This window comes from Oryctolagus cuniculus, chromosome 1 (assembly GCF_964237555.1).
Source record: "Oryctolagus cuniculus chromosome 1, mOryCun1.1, whole genome shotgun sequence".
NCBI classification, from domain to species: domain Eukaryota; kingdom Metazoa; phylum Chordata; class Mammalia; order Lagomorpha; family Leporidae; genus Oryctolagus; species Oryctolagus cuniculus.
The window spans coordinates 64,104,467-64,130,276 of record NC_091432.1 but is presented as its reverse complement, the minus strand read 5'-3'; the positions used below and the strand labels follow the sequence as shown (position 1 = coordinate 64,130,276).

At 63.9% G+C, this 25,810-nt stretch overlaps 1 protein-coding gene across 4 annotated transcripts in view; it reads left to right on the top strand.

Annotated features, from left to right (window-relative positions):
* The window catches only part of ARAP1 (ArfGAP with RhoGAP domain, ankyrin repeat and PH domain 1), a 54,894-nt gene that overhangs the window by 27,276 nt on the left and 1,808 nt on the right, over window positions 1-25,810 (top strand). For 2 of the 4 annotated variants that reach the window (XM_051851128.2, XM_070074955.1), the window contains 29 exons: window positions 3,714-3,883; window positions 4,314-4,381; window positions 4,873-4,994; window positions 5,118-5,273; window positions 5,618-5,687; window positions 5,879-5,999; window positions 6,178-6,380; window positions 6,713-6,819; window positions 9,330-9,529; window positions 10,071-10,156; window positions 11,314-11,496; window positions 12,497-12,671; window positions 13,465-13,599; window positions 15,110-15,245; window positions 15,504-15,606; window positions 16,198-16,393; window positions 16,622-16,673; window positions 16,762-16,925; window positions 17,010-17,222; window positions 17,452-17,557; window positions 17,918-18,065; window positions 18,158-18,244; window positions 18,323-18,391; window positions 18,636-18,753; window positions 20,742-20,855; window positions 21,059-21,204; window positions 21,675-21,707; window positions 25,031-25,113; window positions 25,647-25,697. In XM_051851128.2, coding sequence (XP_051707088.2) covers window positions 3,714-3,883; window positions 4,314-4,381; window positions 4,873-4,994; window positions 5,118-5,273; window positions 5,618-5,687; window positions 5,879-5,999; window positions 6,178-6,380; window positions 6,713-6,819; window positions 9,330-9,529; window positions 10,071-10,156; window positions 11,314-11,496; window positions 12,497-12,671; window positions 13,465-13,599; window positions 15,110-15,245; window positions 15,504-15,606; window positions 16,198-16,393; window positions 16,622-16,673; window positions 16,762-16,925; window positions 17,010-17,222; window positions 17,452-17,557; window positions 17,918-18,065; window positions 18,158-18,244; window positions 18,323-18,391; window positions 18,636-18,753; window positions 20,742-20,855; window positions 21,059-21,204; window positions 21,675-21,707; window positions 25,031-25,113; window positions 25,647-25,697 — 3,615 coding nt within the window. The remainder of the gene's footprint in view (window positions 1-3,713; window positions 3,884-4,313; window positions 4,382-4,872; window positions 4,995-5,117; window positions 5,274-5,617; window positions 5,688-5,878; window positions 6,000-6,177; window positions 6,381-6,712; window positions 6,820-9,329; window positions 9,530-10,070; window positions 10,157-11,313; window positions 11,497-12,496; window positions 12,672-13,464; window positions 13,600-15,109; window positions 15,246-15,503; window positions 15,607-16,197; window positions 16,394-16,621; window positions 16,674-16,761; window positions 16,926-17,009; window positions 17,223-17,451; window positions 17,558-17,917; window positions 18,066-18,157; window positions 18,245-18,322; window positions 18,392-18,635; window positions 18,754-20,741; window positions 20,856-21,058; window positions 21,205-21,674; window positions 21,708-25,030; window positions 25,114-25,646; window positions 25,698-25,810) is intronic. The other 2 variants (XM_051851140.2, XM_070074954.1) reach the window with 2 other exon arrangements.

Genomic DNA, 25,810 nt, shown 5'->3' with positions numbered 1-25,810 from the left:
AGACATGGACAGAGGCAGCCGTGCTGAGCGGTTGCAGGTGTCGAGGCTGGGGCAGCCCCAAGGAGGCCCCAGGCCAGCCTGAGGCTTGAGGGGAGTCCCACAGTAGAGGTGGCAGGTCTAGGACTGGGGTGTTGAGAAAGAGGAAGAGGAGCTAGGGAGGCAGGTAGACAAAGGGAGTGTGCGGTTGGCTGGGGTGCCGGCGCAGGGGAGCCCGCGGCCAGCCTGGGCCGCCCGGGCTGCCCTACTCGGTGGCCCTGCCGCCTCCAGGGTGGGACCTGGCTCCTTTGGCAGAGACTGGTGTGGACAGGAAGTTGGGAAGGGCAATCTGGGGTTGGGGGGCTGAGGCACAGGTGCCCAGCCCAGTCTGCAGGGCCTGAGCACCCTTTGGCAGCAGCCAGGGTGAGGACGCAGGGTGGCACGTGGAAGTGACTCTCCTTTGTGGAATTACCAGGAAACCTGGAGGCAGGTCCGACAGGAAACTCAGGCTCCGTGGCCGATGAGTGTCGGAGCGGGGACGTGGCCCCACGTCTTCTGGGCCCCGGGGCTCTGTCTCTCTCTTGAGTGGAGTGATGCCCTGTTGGCACCTGCACAGCCAAGAGCTGCTGTGGGATCTCTCCTCATCCACCAAGTCAGCCTGCCTGGGCTAAGGGCCCAGGTCGGGGTGGATCGGTCGTGCCCAGGGCGCCCCAGTCTTGCCATGGGCATAGAGGGAACAGAGATGGGTTCACATGTCTAGAGGAGCAAGGGCTGAAGGCGTCGGGGGAGGGGCGCAGCTCTGTCTGGGGCGCCTCGGAGGCTGCCCTGGAGGACAGGGAGCATCGAGCTACATTGAGGGGGGCAGGTGGCCTTCCGCGGGCTGAGGTGGTGGGGAGAGGGCCATGCAGGGCAGGAAACGGCCTGAGCAGCAGCTTGGAGGTGGGGCCACGGGGGGCGTGCTCAGGGACGGGCAGATCCTGCTTGTCAGGTGGGTGAGAGGTCATGGGTGACGTGCCAGCTGGGCGTCAGCTGGAGCTGAGACTGCCATTCGGGGGCGGGTCCTGGCCCTGCACGGGCCCTGTTCTCAGTAGCAGCACACTGCCCCTTCCCCTGGGGTTTTCCCGCATGTCGTGCTGTCCAACACCACTTCTCCTTTCCTGCAGCCAGGCCTGACTCAGCAGGGCCCGATCCCTGGCACTAGGCAGGCAGGGGTCCTGGAGGAGGTGGCCGGAGTGGGGCCTGGAGGTTGCCGAGACACCCTGCCTCACCTTCGGGGCACACGAGCCCTTTGCTACAGAATCTCTGCTGACAGGGGAGCGCCCACAGCTGGCTGCCTGTCCCTTCTCACCACGGTCACAGTGGCTGGGCCTGAGGCTGTGACTTTGCCCTTCGTGGATGAGCTGGCCAGATCCAGAGTCCAGGGGCCCCCGTTAGGCAGGCCTCGGAGGAGCCCTCAGATCCTGGCCGGCTCTGTTGGCTGGGCCGTGGTGCTGGCTGCCTGGGTTCAGACCCCAGCTGGTTTGGTGCCTCAGCTCCCTCCTGTGGCCCATGGGAGAATCCTGAGCCTCACCTTCTAGAGCCTTGTAATGGCCGAGTGAGTGGACGCACGAGCAGCGCCCAGCAGAAGGGCTGGGAACGCGCCTTGGGAGACACGCAGGTTCTCAATAGGAACACAGCTACACAGCATCCAGGTGGTCACTCACTGCCCCCCCCAGCACTGGGCAGGTGAACGCCGAGGTGAGGGCGTGGCCGGCTGACCTCAGGGTGGGCCGAGCCCCTGCAGGGGATCAGGCCACGGATGGTTGAGCTGGTTGTCAGGGGAGTGGCTGGGCTGCCTGGACCCCGAGGATAAGGGGGAACGGGGTGGGTTCCACTCCTCGGCCCTGCCTCAGACAGAGCCCACACCTCTGGACCACTGCTCAGTGGGCTTTGGCTGAGAGCTCGGGGCTCTGCTCAGTTGATCATGGCCTGGCTTCCACAGGCCCCTTCCTCCTGGGCTCTGGGAGGCAGCGTGTGCTGGGTCAGTTGGCTCATCAAGGTTTCCCGGGCGGCGGCACCTGAGTTGCTGGGCCAGCTCCCCAGGGTGTGCTGTCTGGCCTTGCACATCGTCCACCCTGGCATTTCCTTTCCTCCCAACCCCTGTGGCCGATTTGCCCACCTGCCCGTATCCTTGTTCCTCACCCGCCCACCCAGCCTGGCCCCTGCAAGACAGATGCTGCCCCGCCCTTCAGGGACTCGGGCCGTGGAGGAGACAGCCTGGTGTAGTGCCTGCCATCAGACCTGCCGGATGACTGCGGGGGCGGGGGGCGGCGACCCCAGGGTGGTGGCGGGTCTCCCTTTGTTCTGGGGTCCTTGGAGCATCCAGAAGCCATTGTCTGCGGCCCTCTAGGCGATAGCTCAGGGGTGAGGGACAGGTGACCACTTGGGTCACTACTGCCCGGCACCGTGGCTGACCTGCACTTTCATGGGTCTCCAGGAGGGCAGAGCTGGATGGCAGCTGGAGGCGGGGTTCTCACCTGGTGTGCACATGTAGGGAAGGCCGAGGCGCCGTGCAGGTAGCCCGAGGAGTGCTTGGGCTTACGTGCTGGTGCGAGGCCGGCCTGCGGGAGAGAACTTGAAAGGCTCATTTGAGACGCTCTCTAAGGCTCATGTGGAGGGAAGCACGGATGGGCTTGGGTAGGGTGGGATGGGCATAAAAAAGGAGTCCAGGAAGACCCAGAGAAAAGGGACTTGGTTTTAGTGATAGCAGAGGACAGGGAAGGGGGTGTTCCTGGCTGGAGGCGACCACAGGAGCAAAGGCCTCCTGCAGACCCCGCCGCCCCCGCCCTGCCTCCCAGCTTTCTGGGTTGTCTGCCAGCAGCAGTGGACGACGAGCAGGCGTAAGCAGCCGTGGGACGCTTGCCCGCCTGGTGCTCCTCAGGGCCCCTGCAGGTTGCTGGCAGGGGTGGCTGGCGAGGCCAGTCCTCCAGAGCCCGGGTGCCGGGTCCCGGTTGCTGGTTTGGGCACATGGCACACGGCACGCCTCGTCTTGGTCAGTCTTCCAGCCAGCCTGCCTGGTGGGTAACTTGGTCCCCGTTGCACAGAAGAGGAAGTTGAGGCTCAGCCAGCCCATGCCCCAGGACACGAGGTCAAGTTCAGACCCTTGTCTCTCAGGCCAGAGCCCTGCAGGAGGCTCAGGCTGCCGGGAGCTGTGTGCCGAGGCTGGCAGGGGCTCCATGGTGTGAGAACCCAGGGGGCCCTGAACCTGGCCTGGGAGAGTCGGCCGAGCGTTCCTGGAGCGAGAGCAGAGGGGAGGAGCTGGGGTCGTGGGAGATGAGTATGGTGGGGTGAGGCGAGGGGTCTCAGTGCCTATCCAAGTCTGGGCAAGAGACCCACAGTGCAGCTCATTCCTTTGCCAACAAATGCCTCTTCTGCACAAGCCGTGCCTTACCTCCAGGAAGCCTTCCCTGACTACCCCCCTATGCCAGTCTTTGTCCCTCCTCCAGAGTGGAGAGGTGGTAGGCACAGGTGGCTAAGAGCTCCAGCACTGGGAGCAGGCGACCAGCTCCTTCAGGCCCAGGAGGGGCCTGCTCCTCTGGGAAGCCAGGAGGGCTTTCCACCAGGAGTGCGAGGAGAGGGCTCCGTCTGTAGGGGGCAGTGTGACAGGTTTCCCCCCGCAGCCCCGTTCAGCTGGGGACCCAGTGGGTTTGAACCCAGCTCTGTCACGTTGTGACACCTGACTTTGGTTCTGTTCCCAGCCTGCCCTCCAAGGACGAGGGGTCATTGCCGCCACCACAGTTGTCCCCTCCCCAGCCTGAGCCTGTGGAGCCCCCATCCACCCTCCCCTGTGGGCCTCCCCAGCCCCTGTCTCCGCCTCCCTGCCCCCCGGAGATCCCGCCGAAGCCTTCCCGCCCGCCCCCGGAGTTTGGTGAGTGTGCTCAGGGCCCTGCAGTAGCTGCATTGTGCTGCCCCTTTGCCCCTTCTGCCCACCCTGTGGCCCAGGAGGGGTGCGGCCTCCTTGAGCCTCATGGAACCACCTGTTGCCCACCCACTGTCGGGAGTTAGCCACGCTGTGAGTTCCAGGCGTGGGTGCTTCCTTGTGCTGGGATTGTCCACTTTTTTCTCCAAAATTGGTTAGCCTTTTAGGGGCATTCCCCACCCCCGACCCCCAAGCTTACTGCCTGTGGTGACCCGCCTGTCCTTTGGTATAAATAGCACTTCCTGTCTCCTGTGCCGGTTTTTAAGTCAGGCCCGGTGGGGTGGGCGTCTCTCTCAGCCTCGGGTGTCTGGTGTGGAGCAGCTCCGGGCGTGGGGCCAGGCCCCTGGCTTCTGAGTCCCCCACCTCCTTCTCTTCCCAGATGAGTCCGACTACGATGAGGTCCCAGAGGAGGGGCCCAGGGCCCCAGCCAGCGTGATGACCAAGAAGGTGGGGTGGGGCGGCGGGCAGGGTCAGCCCTCTGCCCTGGAGCCTTGCAGCCCCTGGGCACCACCACACTCAGAGGCAGCCGTTTCCTAGGGGAGCCCCCTTCCCGCATGGCACTGTCTGGCCACGCAGGGGTCAGGGGTCAAGTGCAGCCTGGAGCCCTGGGTCTGGAGCTCTACCCCGGTGCGTGTGTGAGGCCTGCCCTCTCTCCTGTCTCCCAGGGTCCGTGGCTGTGTTCCACTGTCCGTGCCCCACACCCTGCCTCTCCAGCCCCAAGTCTGTTTGTCTAACCCTCCCTCTTTCCACCTTTATCTCTGTCCTGGGTCCCCGAGAGTGGTCTCAGCTTGTGGGGGGAGGGGGTGTGAGGAGGCAGAAGTGAATGTGCTGACTTGCGAGGGTCAGGATGGGGTACACGGAGGGAGTGGGCAGCCCCCTGGGTGTGTGTGACCTGGGCGTGAAGGGAAGTGTGACGCCGAGTGGGTCTGGGGGTGCAGGAGGAGCCTCCGGTGAGCCGAGTCCCGCGGGCCGTGCGTGTGGCCAGTCTGCTGAGCGAGGGAGAGGAGCTGTCTGGAGAGGAGGAGGAGGAGGAGGACCACGCCTATGAGGGCGTCCCCAAGTGAGTGCTCCTCTCCTTCCCCACCCCGCCCTCTTCCTCTCAGAGCCCTGTCCCCTCCTGCCCTCCGTCCCCTTGGCCCCCAGCCGCGCCCCCAGCCTGCTCCTGCCCCACTGTGTTCCCTAGTGGTGGATGGCGCACCGACAGCCTGAGCTCCTCCCCGCCTGGCCTCGTCCCCGAGCTCGTACCGCCTGCCGTGGCCATGGACGGGCTGCCCGGGGGCTCCACCTCCGTCACACGGGTCATCAAGGCTGGCTGGCTGGACAAGAACCCACCTCAGGGGTGAGTGAGGCCTCTCGGGCCCTGCGTGCTCTGCGTGGGGACAGGCGGTGTTCCGGGCTGCTGCTGTCACAGACCCCAGCGCCAGAGGGGCTCGGGATGATTTGCGCGGTTCTTCCTCTACACAGTCAGGTCCAGACCCTAGAAGTCCTTCTCCATCTGACCTCAGTCATTCTTGCTGGGGGTGAGGTCCATTTTCTTCTCAGCTGCCTTGTGGGATCCTTCCTCTCTTGAACCTGCTGATCCTAACTTTGCTTGTGACTGCAGGGGGCCCAGGGGGCGTGTCCCACAGCTGCACCTCTGCCCCCAAGGCCTTGCTTGGAGACCCTGCACTTGTATCTCGCCAGGTCGTACATCTATCAGAAGCGATGGGTGAGACTGGACGCTGATTACCTGCGCTACTTCGACAGTAACAAGGTGAGGCCGATATCTGGGCCCAGGCACAGTCCGTCTGGTCCGGCTCCTGGACCCGGGTCCTCACGGCCCATCAGTACATGGGCTGAGCTTGGGGTCAGCACCGGGAGACAAGGCTGCAGCAGCCTTCCTCTGGGCTGAGGCTGGGAGAGTCGGGGAGGGGCAGGGTCTCACTTGCACGCTCTGGATCCCAGGATGCCTACTCCAAGCGTTTTGTCGCTGTCGCCTGCATCTCCCGCGTGGCTGCCACTGGCGACCAGAAGTTCGAAGTGATCACCCACAACCGGACCTTTTCCTTCCGGGCAGAGAGTGATGGTGCGAGCAGGGAGCGTGGAGAGGGCACGGGAGGTTTGGCCAGATACCTGGGGGAGAGAAACAGGATACGCCTCTGAGATGAGGGGGTGGGGGCCGGGAACAGCAGGGGCTGGGGGCTGGTCTGGGCGGGCTTCGTGGCAGGGCCCAGCTGCAGTTCACCCCTCTGCCCTTCCCACAGTGGAGCGGAAGGAGTGGATGCAGGCCCTGCAGCAGGCCGTGGCGGAGCAGCGGGCCCGGGCCCGGCTGTCCGGCACTTACCCGTTAGGAGCCCGAGGCTTAGAGCAGCCCGACCACGCTGGCAGCCTGGAGCTGCGTGGCTTCAAGAATAAGCTGTATGTGGCTGTGGTCGGGGACAAAGTGCAGCTCTACAAGAATCTGGAGGTGAGAAGGGGGCCGCCCTCTTCCTGGGTTCCCGGCCCTGAGCTGGCCCCATGCCCATGGGGGCCCTGAGCCCTGCCCTTTCTGCTCCCCACCCCTGCTCCTGGCTCTGACCACTGCCTCTCAGTCCCTGAGTTCAGCCCTGCGGTCACCACCCCACCTGTTGCTCATGGACCTGAGTGCGGCCCCTTCCCACGCCCTGTTCCCATCTGCCCTCCTCTCCCTCCTAGGTGCATTCTAGGCCCTAAGGTACCACATCCCCCCCTTCTCCCCACTCTGGATCTCAAGCCCTGTCCCCGAGGCCTTGTCCTCATCCCTCCCCGCCTGCCCGCCAGGAGTACCACCTGGGCATCGGCATCACCTTCATCGACATGAGTGTGGGTAACGTGAAGGAAGCCGACCGGCGCAGCTTCGACCTCACCACGCCCTACCACATCTTCAGGTGATCCCTGCCCGGCCGCGCCCCCTGTGTCCTGCAGCGTGGGGAGCTGCCTCTTCCGGCCAGCCCCTTCCTGCTTCACTCACCCGCCACTCGGACCCCTCCCTTCTAAGAAGTCCTGCCTGCTGCCCCGCTTCCCTCTGGCCCCCCTCGTCCCCTGCACCCACCACACTGCTCCCCAAGTTGCCCGGAAGTGGCTTTGTGCACCCACTGCCCAGCTCCCTCGAAAGGGCTCTTGGCTGTCAGGAAGGCTCCGGCACCCACAGAGGCAGCTCCTCCCAGGCCTCGGCTTGTCCTTCCATGTCTGTCTGTCCTCTGCACCCTCCCAGGCGTTCAGCCACCCCCTTCAAGTCCCTGTGCTGTGCCTGGCTCCACCTCATCTCAGCGGGCGACCTGGGAAATCCCCTGGTCTCTCTGAGCCTCAGTTTCCCCGGGACCCAAGGGGTCTGTGCAACTCTAGGAGGAGTGCAGTGGCCTCATGGCGCTGCTGCCTGCCCTCAGCCCAGATGTCTGCCTCGGAGGGGTCTTCCTTCTGGGTCTGGCCTGCGAGTCCAGCAACTATGTGCACATCAGCTTCCCAGCTCCTGGTTGCTCCCAGGGCCCCCTCTGCCCATGGAGACCCCTGCCTCTCTGCTTCCCTCTGCCCTAAACCTCTCTGGCCCCAGGCACCTGCCCCCGGAGCCCGTGGCCACCTGTCTGAGCCTCTTGGTTCCATCCAGTGTGACCGCCAGCTGGAGAGCCACGGTTTTGCTTGTCCGTGTCTTGTGTTTGAAGTTCTCTCTGAGGACGTCTTGGCCTGCGGTTCTTCACTGGTCAGGCTTGCCGCTGACCCCCCTGGGGGCAGAGGGTCCGTCCTGGTTGATTATTCAGAGGTCTGCCCACTCCCCCATCTCCTCGTGGACGCCTGCTCCCAGGAGGCTGACTGGCCTGGCTGGAAGCCTGCAGAGATGGGCTTGGCACCTGGCAAGTCCCCTGCCGCAGGCCGCAGTGGGCAAGAATGGTCCAGTGCCTCTTTTTTTTTTTTTTTTTTTACAGGCAGAGTGGACAGTGAGAGAGAGAGACAGAGAGAAAGGTCTTCCTTTTGCCGTTGGTTCACCCTCCAATGGCCGCCGCGGCCGGCGCGCTGCGGCCAGCGCACCGCGCTGATCCGATGGCAGGAGCCAGGAGCCAGGTGCTTTTCCTGGTCTCCCATGGGGTGCAGGGCCCAAGCACCTGGGCCATCCTCCACTGCACTCCCTGGCCACAGCAGAGGGCTGGCCTGGAAGAGGGGCAACCGGGACAGAATCCGGTGCCCCGACCGGGACTAGAACCCGGTGTGCCGGCGCCGCTAGGTGGAGGATTAGCCTAGTGAGCCGCGGCGCCGGCCTTTTTTTTTTTTTTTTTTTTAAGATTTATTTATTTATTTGAAAGGCAGAGTTAGAGAGAGGTCTTCCATCTGCTGGTCCACTCCCTAAATGGCCACAGTGACCAATCCTGGGCCAGGTGGAGCCAGGAGCCAAGACCTTCATCTGGGTCTCCCACATAGGTGCAGAGACCCAAGCACTTGGGCCATCTGCTTCTGCTTTTCTCAGGTGCATTAGCAGGGATCTGGATCAGAAGTGGAGTAGCCAGGGTTTGAACTGGCGCCCACACGGGATGCCAGCACTGCAGGCAGTGGCTTTACCTGCTGTGCCACAGCTCCAGCCCCATTTTTTTTTTTTAATTTTTAGAATTTATGCTCATTTTGTTTGAAAGGCAGAGTGACAGAGACCTTCCGTCTGTTGGTTCACTTCCCAAATGCCTGCAAAACCCAGGTCTGGGCCAGACTGAAGCCAGGAGCCAGGGACTCCACCTGTGTCTCTCCTGTGAGTGGCAGGGATCCAGGTACTTGGGCTGTCACCTGCTGCCTCCCAGGGTTTGCGTGAGCAGGAAGCTGGATTGGAAGTGGAGGAGCTGGGACTCAAACCGGCGCTCTGATATGGGATGCAGGCATCCCAAGTGCTGACTTGTCTGCTACACAAATGCTCACCCCAGGAAGGCGGTTTGGACAGCATCTCTGTGCCTCGTCTTTCCTGCCTGACCCTCTCCGTTGTCCTCAGGGTGCCCTTTGCCCTCCTCTGCCTGGCCCAGGCCTGGCCCTGTTTGTCTCCCAACCTCTTCTCTGCCGACCTGCCCTCCTTCCTGTGGGCCCTGGAATGCCCTGTGTGCCACCCTGCCCCTTTGCCCATGCTGTTCCCTCTGTCTAGAACACCCTTCCACCTCTTCACCCAGCCCAGCCTTCCTCCTCTGTCTAGTCTTAGGTTAGGTATCATTTCTTCCCAACTCCCTGAGCTGGGCAGAAGCCCCCTATGCTCCCCTCCCCGATGGGTCCCCCAAGTTCACGGTGTCCTCACCTTTGTCCACACCTGCCTTCCCCACCAGACCCAGGACACCTTCCTCTTCTGACTGAGGGCCCCCAACATTGTGTCCCACGCCCCCACTGTGCCCCCAAGTCCTTGGAGCCTGCTCCCACCAGTCCCCTCCTGTGTCACCAGCTTCTCCGCCGACTCGGAGCCAGAGAAGGAGCAGTGGCTGGAGGCCATGCAGGGAGCCATAGCCGAGGCCCTGTCGACCTCGGAGGTGGCCGAGCGCATCTGGGCCGCGGCCCCCAACAGGTCCTGTGCCGACTGTGGGGCTGCGCAGCCCGACTGGGCCTCCATCAACCTCTGCGTGGTCATGTGCAAGCGCTGTGCAGGTGTGTGTCCCGGCGGCGCCGGCTGTGCAGTCGCTCCCCTGTGCGGAGGCACAGAGCACAAATGGCTTGTTTGGGGTCTCCTGGCAAGTAAGCAAGTGGGATGTAAGCACAGGCCCTCTGGGGTCCAGTGTTTCGGACACATCAGAAGGGTGGGAACAGTCCAGGCCAGGCCAAGGGAGGGGCTGGGGAGGCAGGGGACCCAGGACATGGTGAGATTTTGTGGGAAGTTGCACAGGAGGTGCCAGCTTCCCTCCCTGCTCCAGGGGTCCCTGGAAGACCAGGGTGTGCCTAAGAGAGACTTCATTCCCTCCAGCCTCAACCTCCCCTCTGCCCTTTTGTCCCTGGGTGATTTACTCACTTGGCTCTGGGCCCAGGTTCCTGCAGCTTCCAGGCTAGTGGGCTGAGGATCTCAGGGCCCAGTCCTGTGCTGTGGGAGCAGGGGTGCCTGGTTGGGTTCCAAGGTTGTACAGCGGGCAGACACAGGCCTAGCCATGGCTCCCTCCCAGGGTGGGGCCCCTGGTGACTGGCTCTCCATCCGTAGGGGAGCACCGTGGCCTGGGCGCTGGTGTATCCAAGGTGCGAAGCCTGAAGATGGACAGGAAGGTGTGGACAGAAACGCTCATCCAGGTGGGGAGGCCCCTCCCTGCTCGCCGCTGGTGCCCGGGTCTCCCAGTCCCCTGGCCCCGTCACACTGACCACAGAGCCTTGGAGCTAGAGGAGGCCTTTGTTACAGCGTAGTGGCTGGGGACTTTGGCAAAGTTGGCAAACTGGCAGGGAGGTGAGCATGTTTTTACAGTTTGAAGGGTAGTAAAGAGAAGATAGAACAGAGACCAGACGTGTCCTGTAAAGCCCGGAGCGTGAGCTGTTGGGCCCGTCAGAGAGGAATGTGCTGAGCCCGGCTCTGCTGCCGCTCTCAGCCTCTGTGCAGCTGTGGAGGCTCAGGCCGGGGACAGGCTCTGGCCCAGCGTGGCCGCCTGCACCGCGAGCCCCGCCCCTTCCCGTCCCACGCCCCTGCCCTGCGCACCCCGCACAGCCTCTTGCCCTCCATCTCATCTGAACCCACAGGCATCTGTGTGTGTGCGTGTGTCGGGGTGTCTCCTGGGTACCCGTTGTGGCAGTCACGGGGGAGAGCCTGCAGCGGGAGGCCTGACCTGGGGACCCGAGTCCAGATGCAGATGGCTCGCCCAGTTCCCGTGTCCCCGCTGGGCGCTTGGCCCCTGAGATCTCTGCGTATATGAATCCCCTGTGGGTTAAAATCTTCAGTTCACAGATGAGCGTGCTGAGGTCCAGGGAGGAAAATAACTTGCCCAGAGTCACAGAGTGAGTCAGGAGTGGTGGATGGGGAGGGGCGGGAAACAGCTGCGGGTTGGGTGATAAGGAGACTGAAAGAACTGAGCTAGCTCCCTGGCTGGGGACCACCACCCGCCTTGCCCGGATAGGGAAGTCAGGAGCAGAGATGAGTGCCGGGTCCACTGAGTGACAGGCTCGACGCCCGACCCCCAAGCTGTGCTGGCCTCAGGAATGCAGAGTTGCAGATGTGGGGCTGGGTGGGGCAGCTGTAGGGGCCCAGGGACTGGGCACCAGGCCTGGGGCGTCCACCTGTCGGACCAGCTGCCTCTCGTGCCATCACCGTGCCCTGGGCTGGTGGGAGCAGCTCAGCCACCCCCAGGCCAGGCTGCTCCTCACCTTCCCTGATGGGGAAGTGGGTGGTGGCCCGGCCACGCCAGAAACCAAGGCCTTGCCTGGCCGCCCGCGACCCCCTGACCGCTTGCCCACACCCACAGCTCTTCTTACACCTGGGCAATGGCGCTGGGAACCGCTTCTGGGCAGCCAATGTGCCCCCCAGTGAGGCCCTGCAGCCCAGCAGCAGCCCTGGTGCCCGGCGGCGCCACCTGGAGGCCAAGTACCGTGAGGGCAAGTACCGCCGCTACCACCCACTCTTTGGGAACCAGGAGGAGCTGGACAAGGTCAGGCACTGCGCCCACGCGGGAGGGTCCCTGGAGAGCGCCCCTTCCTCCCTCGACCTTCACCCATCTCTCCTGTCAGCTCACAGTGGCGGGTCGGCATAGGGGGAAGCTGAGGCAGAAGAGCCTTTCTTGCCGAAGCCGCAGAGAAAGTTAGGACAATGCAAGGAGGAGCCAGGCTTGGCCCTTGGGCCGAGGCCACATCCCCGTGTCTGTCTGCCTCCCTCCGGTCCCTCTGTCTCCCGCACCCTGCCCTGTTCCGGCTGAGTCCTGCCAAAAGGAGTGAACTTGATGGGGATGCTATTTCCTGTCAGGCTCATGAAAAACAGCTGGGCTGCTCCGGCCCACCCCCATCCACACCCCATTCAAGATGAGGCCTCCACTGGGCCCCGGCCCCCTTTCCCGGCCGGGAGCCAAGCCTCAGGCCCTGATCTAGCTCAGCCCGGAGGGGAGGCCCCCAGCTCCAAGGCAGGGGCATGCCACCGGTGACCTTGGGTTGGCCTTCTACCCCTCCCCCAAACAGTCCCACCCAGACAGGCCCGGTCCAGCTGGACGTCCACTGGGAGCCTCCACCTCCCGGGGACCCAGGCATCCTGCCCCCAGCCCAGCCCAGTCTGGCCTGCAGGCCAGGAGGGCGGCAGCTCCCATTGGTCGGGAGGGCCGGGCAGGCGGTGAGGAATTCAAATGTGGGAGGAATTAGCTACAAAGCAGCCCCTCCGCCCCTCCGCCAGGCTGAGGGAGCTTGAGAGCTGGCTGACCGGGCAGCCGGTCCTGGGCCCGGCAGTGGGGGTGAGGCCTGGGTGGCTGGGACCCCCAGCCCCTGCCCCTCCCCACCTCGCCCCTCCTCCCCTCTCCCCCTTTTTCTTCCTCCCTGCTGTCTTTCAGCCTGAGGGTGGGCTGCTCCCGACCCAGGTGACCCCTTCTTCTCCGTCCTCTCCTACCGCTGCCCCCCTCCCCACCGACCCCCGCTCCGCCCGGCCTGACCTCCCCTTGCTCTTCCCAGGCCCTGTGCGCCGCAGTCACCACCACAGACCTGGCCGAGACGCAGGCGCTGCTGGGCTGCGGGGCCGCCGTGAGCTGCTTCTCGGGGGACCCTGAGGCCCCCACGCCCCTGGCTCTTGCCGAGCAGGCGGGGCAGACACTGCAGATGGAATTCCTCCGGAACAACCAGGGCACGGGTGAGCAGCCTGGGGCGGGGGTGCCCGCGGGGTCTGCCTGGGGCCGCGTGGCGTGTGGCACGTGGCACCCGCTGGAGCCGCGGGGCTGCGTGGCCGCGTGGCTTTTGGGCCACGCTGGAGCTGGGTTTGCAGCCCCTCTGGCAGCCTGTGTCACCTTGAGTGTGTCTGTGTTGGCGTGCGTTTGTGCTTCACGTGCATCTCTGTGACTGCTTCTCTGCACCCCGGGCTGCTCTGGGTGTAGGTTTTCTTGCTTCTGAAAGGCCAAGGGCCTGGGGCTTTGTGTGTGTGCGGAGTGTGTGTGTGACCCACCTCGCTGTCTGGGCTCCGTCGCAGGCCCAGGAGTGAGAGGTGCCTCCAGGGCTGCATCCCAGGGCTGAGGGTGGAGCACAGTGGCTGGGGCTCTGGGCTCAGGGCCACGGGTGGGTGGGGTGGACTGGGCTGGAGAGAGCCCAGGTGTCCAGGGAAGCATGGGAGACCACCCAGCTGGCTTAGGCTTGGGGAACAGGACGCCCCACCCCCACCCGGGGCTGACCGCTGGGAGCAAGGCTGGAGCCAGGCTGCTGCCTTAGGCTTCGCGCTGTCTGGGACAAACTTCTCTCCCAAGGCCTCTCTCATTCTGCCGTGCCTGGCCCAGTGCCTCAGCCGGGGGCCAAATGAGGTGGGCTAGGCCAGGAGTCAGGGATCTTCCCAGAAAGGGAGGTGCTGGGGCTGGCCCCCGAGGATGCTGGGAGGGTTCCACAGGTGGGGAGAGGTGGAGAGTGGAGGGCGCTAGTGCTCTTCCCCCACTCCGAAGGCGTGCCTCGGCCGGACTCGACGCTGCCCCTGGAGAAGCACTACTCTGTCGTGCTGCCAACCGTGAGCCACAGTGGCTTCCTCTACAAGACCGCCTCAGTTGCCAAGCCACTGCAGGACCGCCGTGCCCGAGAAGGTGGGTGCTGCCGTAGACCCTGCCCCGGCCCTTGGCATTCTGGCCTGGCTGCGGGGAGGGTGTCGAGCGGCCCGGGGCCGTCACCGTGGGAGGTTTTGTAGGTACGGTTCGTGCTGTGCCGTCGTCGGTGCTTCCTAAGTGGACTAGCCGGGGCCAAGACGGGCACCCCGTGAGGGGTGCGCACTGTGTGGGGCATCTGGGTGTTTGCAGCCTGTGTGTGGTAGGAAGCTGCCAACAAACTGGAAGCTGCCTCTGTCTCTGATCTCAGCCTTCTGTTCACTCCCTAACTTACAAGAAGCCACCAACCCGCGCCCGCGCCCGCACCCGCGCCCTTCCTCTGCCCCCTCCCTCGCTGCGTGCGGCTCTCCATCCCCCTCACTGCCTCTCACGTAGGCCGGGTCCCCCAGCGGGGCCTTTGCTGGTGCCCCCCTCAGCGCTTTCCCAGAAGCCTGAGTGGCCACTCGCTGTGGTCAAGCCTCCGTCTAAATGTCACTCTGCAGGACGTCGTCCCAACCCCTTCCTCCGAAACAGCACGCCCCACCTCACCCCCAGTGTGAATCTGTCCTTCCTGGTGTGTGATTTCGGTCCTCTGCACCCCCCAACCCATGCTTCTCTGGGGCAGCCTTGGAGCCCAGGCACCTCCGACAGTGCCCACACAGGGGGTACTTGGTGCAGGTCCTTGGTGACCGACGCGGGTGCACAGCCCTTGCAGGGCAAGTGAAGGGCCATGTGTGCTCTGGGGATATTGTTGGGGCCATGACCTCTGCATCCTGCAGCACCTCCTGCAGGAAGCACCCCCGACGTGAAGCCCTGCAACCCCCAGAGAGATGTCTTTGGAACTCATCCACTCCCTTCTGCTCACGGCCGCTGGCCTACCTCCCTCGGCCTGATAATGTCATTTATGTAACGGCCTGAGTCATCCTTTTCACCCTGGGTGCCAGGAAGCTCTAAAGCACTGTGGACTTTGGGGCTGTGGACTGTGCAAGCCTGCATGGCCTTGATCGTCTATTCTTTCCACTGCTTTTCCGAGTCCAGAGTCCCAGTGGGGTCTTGGCAGTCTCCTGAGAGCCACTGTGGGAGGAGGCAGGGTGTAGAGTGATGGGTGCTTCTGGCAAAGGAGGGTGGGGCACGGAGATGGGTGTAGAAGGTGTCCTGGGGGCTCTAGACTGTGCTCACAGGAACAGGGTGGGCAGGAGTTGGGAGTGGCCAGAGAGGCAGGTGGAGAGGTGGGCGGGGGCACGCACTCGCCTGGGCTAGGGTGGGGCAGGTGCCGATGGTTCTGAGAAGAGAAAGGAGCAGCCTGGTGTGGTGAGACCACTTCTGGGTCCTGGCAGAGGCCCGGCTGGAGGGCAGAAGACAGGCGAGGAGGCAGGGTGGTGGAGGTGCAGAGAGGAGCGTGGATTTGGGGGAAACTGGGCGATAGGAAAACACGGTTCCCATGGGAGTGGGGGCCCGGGGAGGCTGGTGCGGCAGGGCTCCCTCGTGACTCCCTCGCCCAACCTCTCCCCAGAGTTCAGCCGGCGCTGGTGTGTCCTTAGCGACGGGGTCTTGAGCTACTATGAGACTGAGCGGACAGTGACCCCCAACGGGGAGATTCGGGCCAGCGAGATTGTGTGCCTGGCAGTGCCCCCTCCCGACACCCATGGGTGAGCACTGTGGGGCAGAATCACAGACTGGTGTTGCTGCGAGGTCCCCCCCCCCACTGGGAAATAGGGAGGCAGGGCCTCCCCAGGGTCACATAGCAGACAGGCCACCCAAGGGCCAACGGGGCCTCCTGCAGCTCCAGCCCGAGCTTTCCCATCCCTTCTTCCGGGGCCGAGGGAAGGGCAGACGCGAGGGCGCTGTGGAGCGGGGCAGAGAACAGCGGTGGGGGGAGGGGCCTGAGTCCCGCCTGTATGTTACAGCTTTGAGCACACCTTTGAGGTGTACACGGAGGGAGAACGGCTCTACCTGTTTGGGCTGGAGAGTGCGGAGCTGGCCCATGAATGGGTCACGTGCATTGCTAAGGTGGGCTTGGGTTAGCAGGGCTGGGGGGGAGGCGTCTGGTGGGCGGGGTGGGGCCTCCCATCTGCCTCCTCTGTGTGCCAAGGCCCTGACACGACTCTGCAGAGAAGGGCTGTGGGCCTTGCGCTCCACAGGTGCTCCGTAAATGTTCGGTGACAAAGGACAGTCAGAGCCACCTTGGGAGGGCCAGTGCTGCCGCCAGGGGGGGTGAGCCCCTTGGCCCCGGAGCTATGCAGGCAGAGGCTGGAGGGCAGCGGCAAGGAGGCTGCTGAGGAGGGCTCCCACTTGCTCACTGACCCGTGGGCCCCCGAGGGTCCGTCCTCACAGGCGTGGGACCCCGGGTGGAGCAGACCTGGTCCTGGCTCCTCAGCAGCTCCCTCCCTTACAGCAACTGGGAACTCGGTGCTAGGACAGAGAACATGACAGTTCCCCCGGGGCGGCCTGCTGGTGCCTGGGGAGGAGTGGGTGTGGAGCAGGTGCGGCCACTGTGCAAGTTCTGCCCTGGGCAGGAGAGGAGGCCGCTGTGGGGCGGGGACCCAGGTGACTTGGGCGGGGGCAGTGCTGGGGGCTGACACGATCGCCCCCGCCCCCCAGGCATTCGTGCCTCCCCTGGCGGAGGATCTGCTGGCCCGGGACTTTGAGCGGCTTGGGCGCCTACCCTACAAAGCTGGCCTGAGCCTGCAGCGGGCCCAGGAGGGCTGGTTCTGCCTCGCCGCCTCCGAGCTCCACGCCGTCTTCCCAGAGGGACCCTGCGAGGAGCCGCTGCAGCTGCGGAAACTGCAGGAGCTCTGTGCGTGGCCCCAGCCCTGGGCCCCCAGACCCCGGGCACCCCACCCCGGGCTCCCAGGCCCCCAGCCCAGCCTGCCCACTCGTGTCCTCTCCCATCCATGAGTGCCTCCCAGAGAACCTCTGTGTTGGTGGGTGGGTCACCGGCTGTGTGTGTGTGTGCCCAGAGAGCGGGAGCAGGTTGGGGGTCATGATCAAGACCTGGGCCTCACCTTGACCGCCCCCTCCACAGCCGTCCAAGGGGACAATGAGAACCAGGTGCTGGTGCTAGTGGAGCGAAGGAGGTGAGCCCTGGTCTCCCCAGGGGCAGTCTGCAAGCCCAGGGAGGGTGGGCCAGGGGGGTCCAGCAGTGACTGCCTGTCCCTGGCCTAGGACACTGTACATCCAGGGGGAGCGGCGGCTGGACTTCGTGGGCTGGCTGGCCGCCATCCAGAAAGCAGCAGCCAGCTTGGGGGACACCCTGTCGGAACAGCAGCTGGGCGACTCGGACATCCCAGTGATCGTGTACCGCTGTGTGGACTACATCACGCAGTACGGTGAGCCCCGCCCCCGTGGCCAGGCCCCGCCCCTGCCCCGCCCCCTGCCTCCCGCTGACAGCGGCTGCACCCGCCCCTCCCCAGGCCTGACCTCCGAGGGCATCTACCGCAAGTGCGGGCAGACGTCGAAGACGCAGCGGCTTCTGGAGAGCCTGCGGCAGGACGCGCGCTCCGTGCGCCTCAAGGAGGGCGAGCAGCACGTGGACGACGTCTCCTCCGCCCTCAAGCGCTTCCTGCGCGACCTGCCCGATGGGCTCTTCACTCGTGCCCAGCGCCTGGCCTGGCTGGAAGCCTCAGGTTGGCCTTGCAGCCAGCCGGGCTTCGTCCTCTGGTGCCCCAGGATTCCCTCCCCACCCCATGGTGCTCTGGGGACCAGGCGGGCTCCGCTTCCCGTTCCTCCACCGGATTCCTTCCCCTCGCTAAGTGCGTGGCCCGGCAGGGGGCGCTGTCTCCCAGCACCACAGGCAGAGTGGCCGGAAGGTGGCCGCTGCAGGGTTTCTGACCTGATCCGTGTCCGCCCACCCAGAGACAGAGGAAGAGGAGGAGAAGGTCTCCAGGTACCGAGAGCTCTTGCTGCGTCTGCCTCCTGTCAACCGGGCCACCGTGAAGGCGCTCATCAGCCACCTGTACTGGTGAGGGCCACGCGGTTGTGAGGCTCGGCGGGAAACGGGGGGACGAGACTCGGCCACCCCCAACCTAGGGGCTACCCTCCCTGGGAATTGAGTCCTGGCTGTGACCTGCTCTGACCTTGGACATTTTGTTCTCAACTCATCTCCCATAGAGGGGGGCCAGGGGCCCTTAGCCAGGTTCCTCTTCAGAACCCAAGAAATGGTCAGAAGGACCCCCTCCCACACCTCAGTCAACGCTCTTTCTGACCAGGACTTCCCTGCCCCCACACCAGTGCCCAGTCTCGGACCCAGCAGGAATCGGGAAGGGGAATGAGGAGGCTCGGGGCCGCCTCCCCACTGCTGGCCTCTGTCCCCACCCTCCAGCGTCCAGTGCTTCTCAGACACCAACCAGATGAACACGCACAACCTGGCCATCGTGTTTGGGCCCACGCTGTTCCAGACGGATGGGCAGGACTACAAGGCTGGCCGTGTGGTGGAAGACCTCATTAACCACTATGTGCTGGTGTTTAACGTGCGTCCCTGGGGGACAGTGGGCGGTGCAGGGGGAGGCCGAGCCTCCTATGCAGCCGTGACCACCTGTCCCCGTCCCTCTGCCCTCCCCAGGTGGACAAGGAGGAGCTGAGGAAGCAGCGGGAGGAGGTCACGGCCATCGTGAAGATGCGAGTGGCCGGCACTGCTAGTGGGACCCAGGTGCAGGCCGGGGCCTGGGTGGGGGGAGCTGCCTGTGCCCGCTCCCTGGGCCTCCAGCTGAGCCCTGTGTCCCTGCAGCATGCTGGCGACTTCATCTGCACCGTGTACCTGGAGGAGAAGAAGGCAGAGACGGAGCAGCATGTCAAGGTAGGGGCTGGATGCCAGCTGCACCCAGCACAGGCTCGGCGGAGGAGGGCGGGGGAGCAGGGCTTGCAAGCCGAGGAGAGCCCTGGCTGGGCTGGGCCGGGCTGCTGTCTCCCCTGCTCTTCAGAACTGCTCAGGGACACCCCCCGGGACTCCGGTGCCGGAGTTCCCTGCCAGAACGGGGCGTGGGCCCCGAGTCACACAGCTCGGAGACTGGGTAGGCTGATCTCCTCCTTGGTCACCGCAGATCCCCGCCTCCATGACAGCCGAGGAGCTCACCCTGGAGATCCTGGATCGCCGGAACGTGGGCGTCAGGGAGAAGGACTACTGGACCTGCTTCGAGGTCAACGAGAGGGAGGAGGCAGGTGGGTGCCCCTGGGCTGGGCGCCGGGGCAGGGTCGCCTGTGCGGTGGGGACGGGGTGGTGAGAAGCGTCTGGTTGACAGATGTCGCTGTCAGGATGGCAGTGGAGGTGCCAGCGGTGGTTGAGGTGCTGCTGTGAGGAACAGTGAGACAGAGACGCCATTGGCGTTGGTGATGCTCCCCGCCCCCCCCCCCCCCCGGCGTCAGTGAGCATGGTGTTGCTTGCAGGGGTGATGGTGGTGAGGTTGGTGACAGGCTGGTGGGTGATGCCTCCCTGGTGGTGCAGGAGTGATGGGGTGAGACCTGGCAGTGGTGTAGGCCGGGGTGAGACGTGGTGGTGCTGTAGGAAGGGGCGAGACGTACAGTGGTATGGGGAGGGGTGAGATGGGGTGCAGGGGTAAGACGTGGGGGTGGTGTAGGCGGGGGTGAGACGTGGGGGTGGTGTAGGCAGGGGTGAGACGTGGCGGTGGTATAGGCGGGGGTGAGACGTGGCAGTGGTGTGGGGAGGGGTGAGACGGGGTGGGGTGTGAGACATGGGGGTGGTCTAGGCAGGGGTGGCTATGATGGTGTTGTGCGGTGCCTGTGGTAGTGTCAGGGGTAGTGGAGGCATTTTATGGGCAAGTGTTTCTTTCTTTTTTTTTTTAATTAATTTATTTGAGAGGCAGAGTTACAGAGAGAGGAGGAGGAGAGAGAGTTCTTTCATCTGCTGGTTCACTCCCCAAATTGCCACAGTGGCTAGAGCTGAGCCGATCTGAACCCAGGAGCCAGGAGCTTCTTACCTACCGGTCACCCATGCGGGTACAGAGACCCAAGCACTTGGTTCATCTTCCACTGCTTTCCCAGGCCATTAGCAGGGAGCTGGATTGGAAGTGGAGCAGCCGGGACTTGAACTGGCGTCCATATGGGATGTCGGCATCCCAGGTGGAGGCTTAGCCCACTACACCACAGTATCAGCCCAAGAGTGGTCTTAATGGCAGCAGAGGACAAGGGTGTATCCATTCATTTGCTTTATTATTTTTTCACAGTTTTTTTCTTTGAAAATTGTTTCAACAAACACTTAGAAGTAGTACGTGTTCATGGGGTACCATGGGGCATTGGGATACATGCATACATTGTGTAGTGTCCGATCAGGGAAAATGTATCCATCTCTTCCCACATTTAACATTTCTTCACAGTGAAAACATTCAGAATCCTGTCTCCTAGTTTTGTTCGTATAGAAAAATGCCCAGCGCATTAACGGGGTCTGTAGCCGCCCTCCCGTGTGGTAGGGTGCTGTCTAGTGCTGCCTGCAGGGAGCCAGGCGTGCCGTGCCTGTCCTCCTGGAGCTCCGTCTGGCAGTGGTGCGGCTGCAGCTGTGTTAACTCTGCGAAGGAGACTCACGGCGGCACTGGAGGTGGAGACAGGGTCTCTGGCTCCCGTCCCTGAGCTGGGACGGTTACTTGGTGAAAGGCAGAGGCCCAGCCTTTCCAAGGAGGGGACAGCAGGGGGCGTGGTGAGGGGGATGAAAGGGAGGCAGAGGTAGCCCTGTAGGGCCTGGCCGCAGTGCACAGCCATCAAAGGGATAGTGACGTGGGGTTAAGGAGCTCACTGGCCGCTGGGTGGGAAAGGTGGGGACGAGGGAGGTGAGAGCCCGTGCAGAGCCCACTTAGAACGTCATGGTTTCGATCGAGAGAGGAGCAGGTGACATGGGTCAAGATGGGGCCGTGGAGATCGGTGGAGCAGGCTGGACGTGCAGGGGCTGAGGGAAGAGGGGTTTGTTTCTGGCTTGAGCAGCCTGGTGGGTAGCGGTGCTGCTGTTCCCCCTTAGAGGGGCACCTTGGGAATCTCTCAGGCTGGGGGTGGGGCCTGCTGGGTTTGGGTAGCTTTGGTCACGGCCAGATGTGTCAAGCCTGAAGCTCAGTCGTGGGCAGGGTGGTGACAGTGGTGGTGCTGGCACACCAGGCAGTGGAAGGAGGGTGTGGCCAGTAACAGTGGGTGTGGCCTCTCCCCAGAGCGTCCCCTGCACTACTCGGAGAAGGTGCTACCCATCCTGCACGGGCTGGGCATGGACAGCCACCTGGTGGTGAAGAAGCACCAGTCCATGGAGGCCATGCTGCTCTACCTGGGTAGGTGGTAGCTGCAGGGTGGGGCAGGCGGGGTGCGTCCCTGTGTCCAGAGCCAGCAAGGAGCAGCTCGGGTGCTGCGGACCAGGCAGGCGCCTCTGTGGAGCCTGGGGCAGGGTGGGGCGATTGCTCCATCCTGGGTCTCAGGGCACCTGGGTCCCCGGGAGGGGGGTCGTGCCACTGTGCCCACTCCAGTCCTCCCCCAGCCAGCCGTGTGGGCGACACCAAGCACGGCATGATGAAGTTCCGGGAGGACCGCAGCCTCCTGGGCCTGGGCCTGCCCTCGGGCGGCTTCCACGACCGCTACTTCATCCTCAACAGCAGCTGCCTGCGGCTCTACAAGGAGGTCCGGGTAAGCAGCTCCCCCGGGCCCCTGCACCCGAGTGCACTCAGACACCCATGCACAAGCCTCCCCCTCGATCTGCAAGGGGGAGCAGCCCCATCCTGGGGCCCCAGGACGGGAGAGCTGTAGATTCTTGGGTACCCTCCACTGTGTCCTGGGCAGCCACTCTGCTGTGCCCTGCAGCCCCAGGAGGCTGTGGGGCCTCACACACTTGCTCTGTCTTACCCATGCCTGTGCATTGTCATGACACCCACAGAGCGTGCTGCATGGTGACAGCCTGGGGTTGTGACACATGCTTGTCCGGTCACCTCACAGATCAGAGCCTTCCTGTCCCATTGTCCATGCCACTCTGTCCATGTGCTGGCTGTCTGCCCAGACCAGACTCCAACTTAGCCCCCCCCCCCCCCCATTACTGCACACATGCCCTGGCTCCAGACCAGGGACTTCTTCTCCCATAACCCTGATCCTCTATCAAACAGAGCCAGAGGCCATGGAGCGGGGCCCCTGAGACCGTGAGTAGCTGTGGACTGACTGCCAGCTGCCTTACACCGCCTGGGGGCGCCGAGCGAGCCTGGTGGGAACATGGGTCACAGCCAGGGCTCCTGGCCATCTCCAGGCATGGTGCCCTGCCCCCTTTCTGGTCAGCAGTGGCTCCTTATCTTGGGGCCCATGGGCTAAGCTCCTGCCCTCATCCCAAACCCTGTCCCAGAGTCCTTTCCCAAGATAGGGTCCCCTGTCAGTGTGATGCTAGAATCTTCCGGAGGACTTAGTTACGGAAAGTTACAGAGCCAGTAGCAGAGGGGCCTAGGTTTGAATTAGAGCTCTGATCCTCATCTCTCCAACCCTGGAGAGAGTGCCAGGGCTGTCGGAATGTCCTTGCCACTGCCCCAACCCTAAAACACCAGGCTGAGACGAGAGAGGCTTGGGGGCTGCTCCCCACCTGCGCTAGAAGTCTCCCTGGCTGCTTGCCCCACCTCTGCCACCCCCACCCACGGGAGGGGAGCTCCTCCCTCGAGGCTGCCATGATCCTAGCGAGGTGCTTCTGCTGGGCGAAGGCGCTTGCTGAGGTTCACGTGAGACTCGGTGCCCTACGATGCCCCTGCGGATCCCGGCCATACCCCGCAGACTCGTCCCAGCCCAGGGTCTAAGCTGAGCTCCTGCAGCTGCCCTTGCACGCCCTGAGGACATGTGGGCAGAGCTGGCTGCCATGGTGGGACCCACGCTGCCACCTCTTTGCACACTAAATCTCTGTCCCGGCGGGGGACCCCTCCTCTTCTCCCCTTTACCTCCCTCTCCCTCGGCTCCTCACTTCTGAGCCTGTCCCCCCTCTCTCAGTCCTCTGGGATTCTGAGATGCTGTCTCCCTGGCCCCTGGCTGCTTAGCTCTGGGAGCAGAGGGGGAGGGGCACTGGGGCTCCTGGAGAGGCGGCCGCTGACCCCCCAGCATGGAGGGCTAGGAAAAGGGAAGAGATCTAGGGCTTATCCAGCCACGCCCTTCACACCCTGAGTCCCAGTCTGCACCATGTACCTGTTAGGACGGATACTGTCTGCATCTTGCAGGGGTGCCAGTAGGCTCTGAGCGATCGCATTCCAGTGCAGACAGGGCAGTGTGAGACTTGCTTTCGTGTTGCTGGTAGTGTGCTTGTTCCTTGACCTGGCGATGGAGTCACCTCCTGATTAACCCATCTTCAGCTGAAGATATTGTGGAGTCACGATGAGTCCAGTGCACCTGCTGCCCCCCCCCCCCCGCAATGTATCCCATGTCCCCCTTGTGCTGCATGACTGACAGGAGCTGTGACCGTGCCCCGCCCCCATCAGCAGGGAACCAGCCTTAGTCTGGAGCTAGCCCTAGCCCAGGAACAGATTGAAATTCAAAGTCAGGCTTCTAATGAGCATGTATTGCCTTTGCCCTTCTGTAAGATCAGACAGTCATAAGTCGAACCTTCATAAGCTGGGGACAGACTGTAGGGACTCAGGCTCAGCAGTGCACCTGTTGGGCTCAGAGCAAAGGATGCTGTCACTCCCCAGTGACAGCCAGCACCTCAGGCCTGCTGGAGACCCTAGCACATGTGTTCGCTCTGGAGGTGTTGCTAACTCTGGAATGTGTTGGCTTATTAGGGCAACAGGACCCAAGCCTCATCCTGGGGGGTCTCTCATTGTTAGAGACCCCAAGGCCCATGTGAAAGGTGCATTCTGGGCGGGTCTTGGGCATCCAAGGTGAGCTTCGTCTTTGCCGCTGACCTCGCACCTGCGAGATGCTGGCAGCACTGGCTGATGATTAGAACGGAAGCCCTGTAGGGTTGGATCTCCAGGGGAGACTGCACTTAATGCTGCCCCCGCACCGCAGGTCCCCCGCACCTTCCCGCCCTAGCCACCCTCTCGTCACACCCATGCCACGCAGGCACTCAGAGCAGTGGAAGCTGAGGCCTGGCCTTGTGTTCGCAGATCCTCAGGGAGCTGCGCCTGGTCTCGGAGCCTCCATCCCTGCACTTCTCTCCGCCCCGTCTGATGCTGCCGGGGGCCTGGGACCCATGGCCTGTCGCTTCCCGTGGCCCACCTCACTGCTTGCTTCTGGTCCTCTTCCCCTCCCACCTGCTCCCCGACCTCTTGTGTCCCCTCTGCACCTGTAGCCCAGACTCCCCAGCATCCTTCCTTTGTCCTGCCCAGCGCCTGGGCTCCCCACGCCTGCAGTCTGATCTCCCCCTGGCCTGGGCCTCTCCCCCTGCCCGCCCTCACTGGCTGCTTCCTGTCTCAGGCCTTGCTGTGTTCCCACTGGCATGGGGCGGGCGGTCTTCCTCCCTGTGGTCCCCCCACACCTGGTTGCTCCCCTGTCTGCATTCTGACTGCTGTTCCCTCCCTGCCCGCCCAGTGATTTGCTGCAGGCATTCCTGGGCACGTAGTGCTTGTCGGGTCAGCTGCAGCCCGTGGGTCAGCAGCAGGTGTCCAGGTAGAGGCAGGGTGAGCAGTTCCCACTGAGGCCCTCCTAAGCCACACCCCCTGTGATACCGCAGGAAAGTCCACCTGCTCCTGAAGCTCCGCCCCTCCTTGTCCATCTCTTGTTCCTGCTGAGGAGCCATGCCTGGGGGTGGTTGGAAGCAATGGCGGGGAGCAGGGTGGGCCCGGCTCAGTCTCTGACCCCCCAGTTTCGGTTGTAAGTGAATCCCCCTCCACTGCCACCCACCCTGGTGCCCCTGCTGGCTCCAGGAGTGCCTGGCAGGGGAGGACTGGAAGCAACTGGCTCCCAGAGCAGGAGGAAGGCTCATTCAGCTCGCCTGCACGCAGCCTCCTCCTCGGGGCCGTTGCTCCTGGGCATCTGCTTGGAAGCCAGACCCCTGTGCAGAGGCGGGGCCAGTGGCGAGCCCGGCGAGGGCCTGGTGCCGCTCCCAGTACACGGGTCTCCTGCTTCCTGACCTGGCCCGCTGCCTGCTTCAGCCGGAGTCCTCAGCCTCCACAGACTCAGAGCTCATGGCGGCTGGTCCCCCGGCCTCTGCTCACACGGTCAACCCTGGAGCCCCTGCGGCGCGGGGCCGGTGTGCAGGACACTGTGCCACAGCTCCCCACCGCCCGCCAGCTGATTCAGGCCCAGGCTGCCGGTCCGCTCACTGGCTGGGCCGTGGCCGTGGGGACTGAGGGTTGACCATCTGCTGCTGCTGCAGGGAGAGAGCCCGGGGCGGGGGGGTGGGGGGCTGGTTGTGGCTCCACTGTGAGCAGGGAGGGCTTCCTATAGGGTGTGTCCTGTGCGGGATGCCAAGGGGGCTGGAGGGAGGGAGGAGGGAGCCCCCTCAGTCATGGCCCTGACCCTCTCGAGTGCCCTCTTCTCCTCTCGCTCGCCCCAGAGTCACCGGCCTGAGAAGGAGTGGCCCGTGAAGAGCCTTAAAGTCTACCTGGGGGTGAAGAAGAAACTCCGGCCTCCCACCTGGTGAGCCGGGCGAGGAGGAACGCAGGGCCGGAAACTGATGAGGGAGGGGCCCTTGAATTCGACTGCACTCAGTGTAGTGGTTCCCCAGCCCGGACACAGGATAGAAACAAATCCTCAGGCCCTCTCCCAGACCTCCAGGGTCCTGGTCCGGGGGCTGGGGCCCAGCACTGTCCCCGACTCCCCCAGGTCCTTTCTGTGCCTCTGTCCCCCTGTTGTAGAGTAAGGGCCATAACGAGGGCCGGCGTGTATTCCAAGAAGTTGGGAACGGCTGCCTCCTACTGGTACTGTGAGGGCCTGGAGGCACCAGGCTTGGCTCCCGGGCTCTCCCCTCTGCTGGCTGAGCCTGGCCAGCCTGGGCTGGGGAGCCAAGGGCCCCGGGGGGGCCGAGAGGGGCAGAGACAGTGCTGCACTTGGGAGGAGGCCCTGAGCCCTGCCCCGGCTCTGGTGTAGGCTTCTGGGCCCTGTCCTGGGAAGCGGGGCGCGGAGGCCTCTGTGGGCTGCTCAGGGCCTTTGTCCTGTCCCCTCCTCTGCAGCTGGGGCTTCACGGTGGTGCACGAGACAGAGAGACACGAGAAGCAGCAGTGGTGAGCGGCGTTGCTCTTCTTGCTTCAGAGTCCCCGCAGTGCTTTGCTCTCTGCCCTGCCAGAGACCTGGGCTGGGAGACGCAGGTGCCCCTGTCAGCCCTGGCCTTGGCAGT